At 43.7% G+C, this 13,085-nt stretch overlaps 1 protein-coding gene across 1 annotated transcript; it reads left to right on the top strand.

Annotated features, from left to right (window-relative positions):
• The first annotated feature begins 232 nt into the window (after positions 1–232).
• On the top strand, positions 233–10,556 carry SET (SET nuclear proto-oncogene). Its single transcript, XM_052814370.1, has 8 exons — positions 233–388; positions 1,813–1,870; positions 2,894–3,036; positions 3,766–3,869; positions 4,045–4,158; positions 5,704–5,874; positions 5,975–6,121; positions 7,132–10,556. The coding sequence occupies exons 1-8, from the start codon at positions 316–318 to the stop codon at positions 7,153–7,155; spliced, it is 834 nt and encodes a 277-aa protein (XP_052670330.1). The 5' UTR covers positions 233–315; the 3' UTR covers positions 7,156–10,556.
• The last annotated feature ends 2,529 nt before the right edge of the window (positions 10,557–13,085 follow it).

The raw sequence follows: 13,085 nt of genomic DNA, 5'->3' as shown, positions 1-13,085 counted from the left end.
GGGTGCTGCGCATGCGCGCCGCGCTGCCCGCCCCTCGCCAGCAGCAGCAGCAGGAGGAGGCGGCGGTGGTGGTGATTCTGGCTGTGGAGAGCGTGAGGCAGTGCGAGCGCCGCTGCCGCCCCCTGTTATCCGGGAGCCCCAGGTCCGGGCGGAGGAGGCCGGAGCGCCCCGGAGGCGGAGGGAGCCAGAGCGGCGGTGGCAGCCAGCGGCGGCAGCAGCAGCAGCAGCAGGAGGAGTCTGTGCCCGGCCCCCCCCCCCTCCGCTCAGTCCCGTTACAGCCCCCCTCCCTCCGCGCTCCGCTCCGCAGCCACCAACATGTCGGCGCCGGCGGCCAAAGTCAGTAAGAAGGAGCTGAACTCCAACCACGATGGGGCCGACGAGACCTCAGGTGAGGCCGCGCCGGGGGCGGGAAGGGAATGGCGGCAGCCGCCGCGGCCTCCGCCTCGCACCGCGCCGCACCGACCGCCATTTTCCCCAGCCACACGGGCCGCGGCCGGGCCGGAGGCGGGAAGAGCGCGGGGTCGGCCGGGCGGATGTGCAGGCCCCAGCAGCAGCAGGAGGAGGCCATGTTAGCGCCCTTTTGTCTCCGCTCCCCGGCCCGGCCTCCTTCCCCACGGGCGCAGGCGGGGCCGGGCGGGGGGCGCTGCGGCCTTGGCGGAGCAGCGGGACCCCCCCCGCCTCCCCCCCCCCGCCCTCCCGGAGCAGCATCCGCGGAGCCTCATTGTGCTCCGCCGCCGCCGCCATGATGCTTCGCCGCCTCCTGGTCTCGGCGCCGCCGCGGCCGCGTGGTGCTGCCCCGCCGCGCCGGGGATGGAGCGGCGTCGGCTGGGCCGCCGCTGCCGGGGCCTGCCCGCCCGCGGAGCCACGCGGTGCTCGGGCGGCGCGGCGATGGAGCCGCCCGCGCCGTCCCCACGTGCGATCGGGGCGGCTGCGGGATTTTTAAAGGTCGCCGCGCCGTGGGTTTCCTCCCGGCCGCCGCCGCGGGAAGGGCGAAGCGCTCTCCTTCCATCCAGTCTGCCGTCGCGCCCCGCGGTGCTGCGCCCGCTGCGAGCTCCGGTCACACACGTGCTTTTTCCGTGCCCGGCGTGGGGAGGGGGGCAGCGCGTCCACCCGCGCGGCTGGGGAGCGGGGAGAGCTGTCCCCTAACGCGGGCTGAGCCGTGCGGGAAACTTACCGGGGGAGGAGTGAGCGTGCTGCACTGCTCGGGCGACTTCCCGCTGCCGTTCATTCATCGCCGGGCGCGATAGGTAAACAGTCGTCCTGCAACCGAGACCTTTGCCAGGCTTTGTCGAGGGGAAGTTCCGAGGAGAAAATACTTGCCAGACGGCGTCTCGGGAGTCTTTTTGGCTTGCAACCGCCCTTTCGAACGTTCTTTGCGGTTTTTAGAAGGTGGCGTGTTCCCAGTCAGGCTCTTTCTATTGATATTTCTGTCCTCCCTAAATTATTAAACGTTCTTTCAAATGTTGGTCTTAGCAGATATGACTTACAACTTTTTTAATTAAATTGTTATTAATCTGCCGTGATTGACTTGCCATTTCAGTTGACTTGTAAAACTGTGTAGAGGAATGCGAGCTGTGATTTCTAGGGGTAAACTCGCTTTGAGTGCCGTTTCGTCAAACTTTTCGGCGCTTCAGCCGTAGTACACCCGGGAAGTAGCTGAAGCTTTAAGGCCTAGTAACACTTAGGACACTTAGTAGAAATATCTGTGTAATTCTAAAGTAGATGACTAGAAAAGGTCTTAAGCGAAAACCCCAGGTGATTTGTCGGACTCGGAAGTGAAGGGATTTTGATGTGCTTTCATTTGTTTTTCAGAAAAAGAGCAACAGGAAGCAATTGAACACATTGATGAAGTACAGAATGAAATAGACAGGTAAACTTTTAAAATGTTTTAGCAGAAGTTAAAATGTAACTTTCAAAAATAAAAATATTTAGTAAAGTAAGCACTTGGTACTAGTTCTCACTCTTTTTAAACTCTGCCCAGATATAGTTGTGTTCTGACTTGATTAGGTGTAAGAAGTATTTGTGTAAGATAAAAAATTTCAAGTAGTATCCTGGTTTCTTGTTCAACTGTGTATAATTAAAAGGGTAGAACTTGAGTTTAAAATTTTAAATTAATTGTAATAGTTTTGATAATAGAAATTTATTTCATATTGTTTTTTCACGTTAATGTGTATGCAGTTTTGCAAAAGTAAGCAGAACCAAAAACTTAGTTGAAAAGTTAGCTTTTATTATACTTTTTTTTTTCCCACTATATATTCACATGCTTGTAGAATAATGTGTAGAAACTGTCACTGAAACATTAGTTTCATGTGCCGAAACGCTCTGTGGGTTCTATGTCGGTATTTGCCTGGATCTGATCACCATGCACGCTGTCCTGCAAAGACTGCAGGTGACTATTGAGGCTCTGGCCATGTGAAGCTGTTGCAGTATCAGGGCTCTGCCTTTTTACAAAACCAATTAAATGTTATGTCTTCAGATTTTACTTGTGTGGGATACAAAATTGCTTTGCTGTAGCTTGCTTGCCTGCCCAAAAGTTGTAAAGAGCAGGTGATAGTGTTATGTGTTACCCGTCTTGAGGTCTTTTGCAAACAAAATGTTTAAGAGGTAAAATACGACTTTGCTTTGCGTAAATAAGGGTCCGTCCCTCATGTAATGCTGCAAAACATACAGTATGTTCAGAATGTTTCATTAGGATCAGTGAGATTGTTTCTGGGAGTGTGTTTCTTAATAGTCATTACAGGTTTGGGCCTCAGTTTCTTGTTTGAGATACGTCATTTGTTGAATATGGCAGACGAGTCTAATCAGACCCATTCAGGTTTTAGCTAACTACTGATGATGCATCTTTAAATTTCAGTTCTCTCTCCTGTGGTTAATGTGGCTCTTCCTATTACAGACTGAATGAACAAGCCAGTGAGGAAATTTTGAAAGTAGAACAGAAATACAACAAACTCCGCCAACCATTCTTCCAGAAGAGGTCAGAATTGATCGCCAAAATCCCAAATTTCTGGGTAACAACATTTGTCAACCACCCACAAGGTATATTCTTAATAGCCCTCTCTTTTTCCTGTAAATTCAGTGTTTGCTTGCTTGTTATGTGAGTGTCTTGCAGCTCTGAGGGTTTTCTAGAATTGTTGCTGGGCATATGCTTAAACAGAAGCCCGCTTCATATGCAAACACTCCCTTTTTGTCCTAGAGTGCATTTTATAAGCTTTTTATTTCTTGTGCGTGTTGACCAAAGGAACATCTTGTTCACTAAAATCCCATGGTGGTTTTCTTTCTGCATTTTAGACAACAAGTTTCCCACTTTTCTTAGTTAATTGGGCCCTTTAAAGAAAAAAAAAGGGGGGGGGATTCTAGTTTGTTTGGGTTTGTAGTTTTTTTTTTTTTAATTGGAAGTGAGCTGCTTAGGACTCTTGACAATAGACTTTCTGAGAGGACAAAACAAGTTTGTAGAATGCTTAGACTGGGCAAGCTATATGTGTGAAAATGGGTTTCAAGAGAGAAGGGTGCATGTATGCAGGTAGCTTTTGCTGTTTCTTAATGTTGAACTACAACAAGCAAAAGTAATGTTTTCACCTCAGCAAATGCAAATCACACAAATGCTAAGTCTGTTGGCTGGTCACTTGAAAAAAATGGGCAGCAAGAAGTTGGCTTGGACAGATGTGTTGCTCTTCAAATCTTACTTGCTTCAAATCCTCCTGTGTTTCATCTGCATGATACACATTTCATAGCTTTGTTAATGTGGGATTCCTAATTCTGTCTTAGTATCTGCACTGCTGGGAGAAGAAGATGAGGAAGCACTGCATTATTTGACCAGAGTTGAGGTGACAGAATTTGAAGACATCAAATCAGGTTACAGAATAGATTTTGTAAGTACTTTAAATAATTCCTTCACTTGTGATTTTTCTGTTTTTTTTAAATGTGATCACGTACTGGGTTGTAGTTTGTAACTTATTCTCTTCAGTTATCCACTTAGTACCACGTTTGACTTGGCACGTGTCTTTACATTATGTGGATTCTAACTCTTTGCTTTCAACTCTGCAGTATTTTGATGAGAATCCATACTTTGAAAATAAAGTTCTCTCCAAAGAGTTTCACCTCAATGAAAGTGGAGATCCATCTTCAAAATCAACTGAGATCAAATGGAAATCTGGGAAGGTATGTATTTGTGCATCTGGGAAAGATGATTGCTGCTCTATGTGATACCATCACTTTCATGATGTTCCTTTTACTTTTTTTTTTATTGAAGCTGCTTTGTCCTCCCTTCCCCACTCAACCTGCTTTGCACTTCTCTACATACATAGCTCGTGCCTATCTTGCAGGGTTTGGAGTACCCCATGTACATGGACATCTATAGTGAATTCTCTTGCTCAGTTGAGCACCACCATTAAAACAGTGAAAATACAAGTATGACTAGATGGAGAGAGTAACAAGTGCAATAGCTTGTCTCTCTCTATAGTGGATCTAGAATCTGTTTTGTTGTTTTCTTAAGATAACTGTTAAATTAGGAATTCTGAGGACAGCAGGGTTTTGGGGGGTCTGATAGGGGTGTGTGATTTATCCCCCCCAACTTCATTTCCAGACACCACATCTTTGGAGGAGTTGCAGCCACACAATAATGTGGGCATGTCTTTCATCCAGACAGTATTCAAACGTAATTAATTTGCTGTAGTTAATGTCTGTAAAAGTTGGGAGCACTTTCATGTTATCCTGAAGATTTTGAAATTAGTATTTAAAAGTAGAACTGAGGGTTGCAGTTAAGTTGCTGCTTGTTTTCTTACCTTCAGACTGAGAAGAAATCTTTTGTCATTGAGAACTAGAACTTTTCCTCTTGTACAAGAAGTTACAGTCCAGTGCAAACTAGCTGAATGATCTTTACAACATAACACAAAATCACCGTGAATTCTGTTATTAGTCTTCATTAAAGCATCTAAACCTATAAATGTGATTCTATCAAGAAAACAAATACTAGAAGTTTGGAGTTACCATATGATCAACGAAAGAATGGATTTAAATAGCAGATAGTAATTTCCTTTTCAGACTTGGCAAAAAGATTGTTGCAAACTTATTAAACTTCTGGGGTAAGGTGGTAGATACAGGACTTGTGTATGTTCTTGTGACCATATGTTTTAGCGGTTTGTGTGGTTTTTTCCACTTACTACAAAGAATGGTCTGAAGACTTCAAAGCGGGAAATCTTAGGATAAGAATGCTAGGCAGTTCTTTATCTCAAGTTAAAGACAAGAGCTTAGAGGTGTGGAGACTGAGTGTTTCTTAAATTGTGTGTATGTAGTAGTTGTAGTGTTTAGCTGCAATTGCAGCTATTCTCAGAGTAGCATTTAGCCATTGTGAAATCTTTTAAGTTCAATATGTCACTAAACATTTGTCACACTTGTGCTTCCCTGTGATAGGGAAACATAAATCAAATGCAAGATCCTGTGAATTTTCAGTATTTCAGTGGAGGTCATTAAAAGAAACAGGTGGTTTTACTGTTTTCTCATGTTTGTGAGAAACACAGTATCTTTTTTTGTGAGTCATTTGGGTTCCAAATGTTTCTTAAAGACTTCTCCCTGAAAGAGGGTGTAGTAAGTGACTTCTTGTGGTTGTTTAGACAAGTGCGTTTCTAAATGGTGCTTATTTAAAAAAAAAAAAAAAAGGCCATGTAAAGACCACTTCTTTAGGGAACTTCCTAACTTTCTTTTCAGGATCTGACAAAACGTTCAAGCCAGACACAGAACAAAGCCAGTAGGAAGAGGCAGCATGAAGAGCCAGAAAGCTTCTTTACCTGGTTCACTGACCACTCTGATGCAGGGGCTGATGAACTAGGAGAAGTCATCAAGGATGACATCTGGCCAAATCCATTACAGTACTACTTGGTAAGTATAGCACTGAGTTGTTGATCCATACCCATAATAGCACTGTGAAAGTGAAAGTGAATTTGATCACTGTAGTTAATGTTGCATATGTGTCTTTAAGGTTCCTGATATGGATGATGAAGAAGGGGAGGGAGAGGAGGATGATGATGATGATGAAGAGGAAGAAGGATTGGAGGATATTGATGAAGAAGGAGATGAAGATGAGGGGGAGGAAGATGAAGATGATGATGAGGGAGAGGAAGGAGAGGTGAGTAATCTTACTCCTTACATCTTCCATCTCTGGTATATGAGAATCAAAAGAAATTTCTAAGAGGGATCTTATAAGAATACTGAGCCATTGTTACAAAGGTAAAATAGTTCTTTTCTGTACCATCACTACAAGGTGTTTGGAGGGGAGAAGCAGAACTGTTACTACCTTAACTTGTGGAGTGGTTTCACTGTAGTAATACGTATGTTTGTGTATATGAGAGACAGTGCAAATAAGTAGTTTTAGTAAATTTGTGAGGGAGGTGCTCTAGAAGAACTAGGATATTAGCATAACAAAATTCTTATTAGTGAGCATTCTAGCAAGGCTTTACTTGTAAATAGCTTTTGTTGATGCATCCAGTTCTGTCATCCTCCCACCTGTTGGGTTATTTCTGCTTATGGCCAGCTTAGCTAAGACTCTCTCTTGGGTTCAGGAAGTAGAAATTTCCTTTAGTAGCAAGTGGGATTCCAGCAACAGCATTCAGGGTGTTGGTAACAAAGTTTAGAATGTCTTTGTTTCTCGTAATTGGGCGTGGTGTGTCTGAATTTCAGCAGCAAAAAACTACTTGTATTGAGATAGGAAGGCTGTTGTGGGCACCAGAGTACTGGGCTCTATTATATAACCTAGAATTTAGCATCTGAAAGTTGAAGCATTTTGCTCTTCAGAGTTTAAAAAAGAGGGGAAAAAAAGATGACCCCTTCACTTCCTAAACATTAAACTTATGTCAAGGTTTGTAGTGATTCTAAGTCACGGTAGTTTTTCAAACCTGATGTTTTTTCCATTGGGACATCCAGTTATTAACTGATTTCTGTGTAGACAGGTACTCATGGCAAGTGTTACTACCCCTTAGTGAAGAGGAAGAGAGAGATCATCGTATAGCATGCTATGAGTAACACTGTAGGGCTGTAGTCTGTAGGGCAGTAAAACAATTCTGGTTATTGCATTTGAAAGTTCGTGCTATCTGAAGTTTAGTGATTAGATTTTTTTAATTGTTGCTTATCTTTCAACAGGAGGATGAAGGAGAAGATGACTAATTGAACACTGATGGATTCCAAACCCCCTTTTTACCTTTTTAATTTTTCTCCAGTCCCTGGGAGCAAGTTGCTGTCTTTTTTTTCTTGTGCTCAGTCGCCTTGTTCTCTTGAGGTCTCTTTTTCTCTCCTCTACACCATGGTTCACAATTTATTTTGGGGGAAATACCTTGAGCAGAATACAGTGGAAAAGAATCTACCGGTTTCTGTTTCAAGTTCATTTTTATCCCTTTCTGTCTCAAAACAAAAACTGTTTATGGAATCAACACACCATGTTCTGTGGGAAAAAAGAAAACCTTCTGCTCCCTTCACTCTGCTGGAAGCTGAAGAGTGCTAGGCCCCTGTGTAGTAGTGCATAGAATCTAGCTTTTTTCCTTCTTTCTCTGTATATTGGGCTCAGAGATTACACTGTGTCTCTATGTGAATATGGACAGTTAGCATTTACCAACATGTATCTGTCTACTTTCTCTTGTTTAAAAAAAAGAAAAAACTAAAAAAAAAATGGGGTTATAGAAGGTCAGCCGGGGTGGGTTTCAGATGTTTGGGTGGGTTAAGTGGGCATTTTGACAACATGGCTTCTTCTCCTTTGGCATGTTTAATTGTGATGTTTAACAAACATCCTTGCAGTTTAAGATGACACTTTTAAAATAAAATCTTCTCCTAATGATGACTTTGAGCCCTGCCACTTGATGGAGAATCAGCAGAACCTGTAGGATCTTATTTGGAATTGACATTCTCTATTGTAATTTTGTTCTTGTTTATTTTTAAATTCTTTTTTTTTTTTTTTTTGTTTCACTGGAAAGGAAAGAAAGATGCTCAGTTTTAAACGTTAAAGTGTACAAGTTGCTTTGTTACAATAAAACTAAATGTGTACACAAAGGGACTGGTTGGTCTTCACTGAAAGAAACAGTTTTAATACCCTGTTTTGAACTTTCTTGTAGTTTCTTGGCATTTTTTGGGGGCATTTGGTCAGTATTTATGTAGTGCAATGCAACCTTGTGGTTGTGTGGACTGATAATCAGTTCATTTAGTTTCCATTATTTCAGTACTTGTAAAATGTTTCATTTGGTACTTACTACTGCACACTGTGTTTCTAGAATTACCTAACTCTGTAAGACAGGGCTGTAGGTGCATATGCCTTGTGTGAAGACAGAGGTTTATATTCATGTTTGGCAAAAAGAAAAATCACTTGATTCTTAGATTTTTTTTTTTTTTTAGTAGTAACTTGCAGTACTGTATCTCCAGTAAATCAGTTTGCATGAAAATATCATGCAAGCTGAGAATAAAAAGACCAAGGGGTCTTATTATAAGATTTGGGTGGTTTTGTAAGTCTTTTCAGTTGAAAATAAATGTTAAGTGCAAGCTAATTTTTGGGCTATTTCAAAGAGCAAGATTCTTAGTGAAGCTCGTGTATAAAGTTGCTACTTCACTGCTTTCTTTCCTTGGTAGCAGCATGTATATATGCTTTAGATATACTGTACTCTTTTTTTCATTTTAAGAGACTGCATTTGAGTAGCTTGTAACAGTTTCACTTAGAGGTTGTTGGTACTGGTATTCCACAAAGTGTAATGAAAGTTGTTTTAACATGCTGTGCTTTTGAAATATTTAAAAAAATGTTGTATCAGCTAATCTAAAATTCAAACAGCTAGTTCTCTTTGGATGTGTAGAAAAGACTGTCTTCTGGGAAGACTTGCTGTTATATTCTCTGATTCCTTTTCCTCACGGAATTTGCTATAGTCAAATTCAGCTTATTTTGATGCTTAAGAATACACTTAGCAGAACAAGATTAATCTCTGTTTGAGACATGCCCAAATAACATGTGTGAGGGAAACATTCTGTAAGTGTCTGGTCCAGCTTGGATTCAATCCAGTTATCAGAGACAATACAACATCCAGTCTGCGTGTGATCAATGCAAAAATAAGGCAACCATTTATTTTATTCCATCTCAACAAAAGCTTCTGCCCTGATCCTGCTTGCAGAGCAAAGTAAAATGTTAATTAGTAACAGTTTCTTACCATCTAGAGAGAGAAGGAACAAAACCTATGAAGTCTATAAATTTTAGATTCTTTTTCATTTGGTTCCTTTTTGTTGTAAGATTGAAAACCGCTTCCTGTTGTGGTAGAGGGTCGATGTGCTATTACTTGCCATGATGCCTCATTACTTAATTTTTATGTAGTCCTAATTGATTGTAGTTCTTCAAAGAAAATAATATTTTCCTAGTCTTTAATGCTTTGGGAAAAATATTGTGCCATTGTTGTTACACCCCTGTTGGTTACTAACAGAAGACCTATAAAAACTGTTTTGAAAGTAATCAAATCTTCAGGTTCTGTAAAGTCAAATACCATGAACAAGAAATGAGAAGTCTGGGTAATTAAATGCTACTTCTGAGATTTTTCTTGCACATTCCTTAGGATTTTATAGGGTGTCAAACACTCTTGCTACTGTACTGATAATACTGAATTTCCTGTGAAACTTAAGGGTTTACTCCTGGCAACGGCTAAAGACTAAACTAATGTGCTAAAAGAATAAACCATTATTTGTTAAGTGTAATCTTAATTTATTTTTTTTTCTAGCAATGGAAATGAATAGGGATTAACACATTTCTCTGCAACACTGAAGAAATACTACAGATTGCCATCATGTGCTCTGACTGTTCACTTCATGTCTAATTTGGCTGAATATATGTAATGGGTGTCCATTTTTACTTGATTTAATTTGTATATGCATATAAAGAGCATTTAAAGGTAGATGTCCACCTCTGATAAGAATGGGAGATTCACTCTTATTAAATATCTGTCTGTATCTCTCATTAATTCCCCACTGCTGCTTGAGCTCCTCATATCCAGTTAATCCTGCCAAGTGAAATTTGTCACAGGTGGAAGCTGAATTTGGGCTTTGTGGCCTGAATTTCTAGGGTTAGAATATAGAGCTGACAGCAGTTTAATAAAAGTGAAGCTACTGTGCTGGGGCTGTATGACTTAAATGACTCAAAGGTTACTTTTATTTTAATTGCTATAAAATGGAATCTTTTGTCTGTAATTTCTAGTGCCAAAGGAAAGCAAATATATCCGTGTGTGTAAATACAGTTAGAAAGGTTTGGGTTTTTTTAAACAGATTATCTATGTGCTTATTCATACTTGTCACCATAGTTTTTGTCCCTGTAAACAAGCATTATCTGAATTGATTTCTCAGTCATTTATGCCATTCATTTGAATTTGTAAGCTTCTCTTTGTACCACACTCTAAAACAGGTGCATAACGATAGTACTTTGTTTATTGGATACTGTTCCTGAATTTTGAAGCCATGCTTTTTTTTTTTTGAGACTGAAATCAATGAAATAATTTCTCTGATGTACCTTCAAGATATCCTTCTGTTTGAAGGAATTAAAGTACATTTAACTGTTACTTGATGTTACCATTTCTAAGAGTCTTTTTCAAAAGAATCAGTTATTAGTCCCAAACTTGGCATCGTCTGTCATGGGTCAGGTTGATAGTGCTTGCTTCTCTTTTATGGATATCAGGTGCCCAGTGTGATAAGAGTGACAGGAGGTTACAAGTGCCTCTGGAACAAGATGCTTGCTTCTTCCAGGGAACGGATTTATGCTTAATCTCTTGCCCTCCCTCTCCTGGATTAAAAATTGAAACTTCTAAGACTTTTCTCTTGATCATCACCTTCTCTGAGTGAATGTACTCTAGCGGAGGGACTCCTGTAAGACGTAACTCCCGGTGCCTGCTAAGTAGCCTTAGCAGAGCCGGTGGGACTCCTGCGTGCCCGGGCACAGCTGTGCCTGCTGGGTCCGGCTCTCCGAGGTACCGTGCCGCCCGGGAGCTGCGGCAGCCCCGCTGCTACCGAGAGGATGTCTGCAGCACCCGACACGGGCTGTAGCAGCTCTTCCTCTGGGTGCTCCTGCCTGCCGACCCGGGAGGGGTATTCCCTGGCCAGGAAGGAGTGTAAAACGGGAGAGCTGGCCAAGGTGAAAGGCGGAGGGCTCCGGGAAGCGAGGGCATCCTTCCCCTGTGCTTTCCGCCCCCTCCCCCGCCACCTTTTAGCGCTCGTATAAACCCAGGCAAAAGGGCGAGAGGCTTTCCTGGAGCCGTAATTCGTCTACAAGCCGCTGCCGCACACCTCCCTTCTCCTCGGGTTTAGCGCAGGACAAGGGCTGCCGGTTCGACGGCAGAGCATGCCTCAACCCCAGCACCCGCTCCGGGAGGTGCCCGAGAGAGACCACACAGCTCGATCCCGGGACCGCCCCGAGCCGCGGTTCGGAAACCGCGGCCCGCCCGCCCCCCGGGCCGGTCACACGCTCCCCCTTCCCGGCGATGACACTACCTAGGCAGGAGCCGCACCTGAAGGGCTGGCCCGGGCCCGGGAGCGTCCCCGGCACCCGGAGGAGTTGTGCCCTGCGGGATCCTGGAAGGGCTGGACAGGCACGTCGTGCTCCCAGCTGTGACACCTATCTTCCCGTGGGACAGAGGTTGCCGAGTGGGCAGGAACTGCTGATCCCACACACCAGCCCCCTCTATCCGCAGGATTTGCAGGGGACAGCTGAACCGTGCCCGTGGGATGGGCTGAGGCCAGCTAGGATGCTGGGTAGCCAGGGACATCTCCGACCAGGGGGGAGACGGTGGCCCGCAAAACCAGAGCAGGCATCCTCCTCCCCTCCCGGATCACCGGCGCTCTGAGGGCCAGCCACTGACCAGCCCCATCCCTCCAGGCTGGGGAGTTCGTTCAAGCCAGATGGTCCTCGGCCAACAGCTCCAGCTGCCCAGGCTGCCTGAACTGACCCCCCAGCCCTCCCCCTGCCTCACCTGGAGGGTACAAGACCTGAAGGAAAGACGGGGGAGCCCTCATGTGAACCCCAAGGGCAGCGGTGGGCAAACCAACCTCTGCTGCCACCGAGGGCTCCAACCAAACCTCTCTCCAGCTGACCGAGCCAAATGCAGCCCTGATCCCTGTCTGCTGGGTCAGGCTTTGTCCACTGGAAGTATGGTAGTGTCCCTGCTCCTCTGAAACTCTATCCACACCTACTAGTTTGACTTTCCCCTTTCCAGTATCTCCACTGAATGAACAGTCTAATTAAAGTAATTCCTTAAACATTAAACTGAGCCTGGACCATGTTACAAATAGCAACAGGTTCCAGAAGGGTTTATATTAATCTAATGCACTTGCTTTATTAACAACAGGATCATGTTCAAAGGTTTTATAGAAGTTTAAGGCTTTATTAATTCAACTCAGTTAAGCTAGATTTAAATTTTAAATTTTCTGGTGATTTCCTTTTACTAATTATTCAGTTGCAGATCACTTACAAAATGCTTATGCTAGAAAAACTGTTCTAATTAAAGGAAAACATTTCTGTTTATTAGTATATTTCTAAATTTGTATGTGGGAATACTATCACCTCTGGATGCCTTCTGACTCAAAAGTTGTGCATTGCTCCAGGACTGAAAAAGCGTATTAGTGCAATAATAACATTATGTAATACTGCTAAGGAGGGATCTTACAAGTGGTGGTCTTTACCACCTGAAAGCAGTAAGTATCTTTTTCACTTGTTTTAAACACTGGGCCTATGACATACTGCCTATCAGTTCTGCATGACACGATGGCAGTACAGCAGCATGGTGGTTTTTCACTCATGATAGCTGGGGAATTACTGCCAGCCTTGCCAATGCATTTGGGTTATTTTTTCACTCAAATACTCAGCTGAACCCCAGATCCTACATGCAGAGGGGCAGTTCTCCAGAGAAAAAGTTAGTAAAAAACCAGCACTGGAGACCTTTCCAGGGAAGCATCCTATCTAAAGGAGAGTTGCAGTTTGCTTGTTCTCCTACAAACAAACGCCAGTTACGAGTCAATCTGGAGAACTAAAATTGGAAGCCACCTGATCGTCTCAGCAAACTGGGCCCAGGCTGGGGCCAGCCGCAGGGATTTTCCCT

This window comes from Harpia harpyja, chromosome 19, assembly GCF_026419915.1.
Source record: "Harpia harpyja isolate bHarHar1 chromosome 19, bHarHar1 primary haplotype, whole genome shotgun sequence".
Classification (NCBI taxonomy): domain Eukaryota; kingdom Metazoa; phylum Chordata; class Aves; order Accipitriformes; family Accipitridae; genus Harpia; species Harpia harpyja.
This window is presented reverse-complemented; position numbering and strand designations above follow the sequence as displayed.

What these genes read in the sequence shown, in the direction of transcription:
- SET (XM_052814370.1), top strand. Translation starts at nt 316, where the DNA reads ATGTCGGCGCCGGCGGCCAAAGTCAGTAAGAAGGAGCTGAACTCCAAC. An exon ending in ATTTGTCAACCACCCACAAG is followed by an intron (nt 3,037 to 3,765) that starts GTATATTCTTAA and finishes ATTCTGTCTTAG; the next exon opens with TATCTGCACTGCTGGGAGAA. An exon ending in ATCCATTACAGTACTACTTG is followed by an intron (nt 5,875 to 5,974) that starts GTAAGTATAGCA and finishes TGTGTCTTTAAG; the next exon opens with GTTCCTGATATGGATGATGA.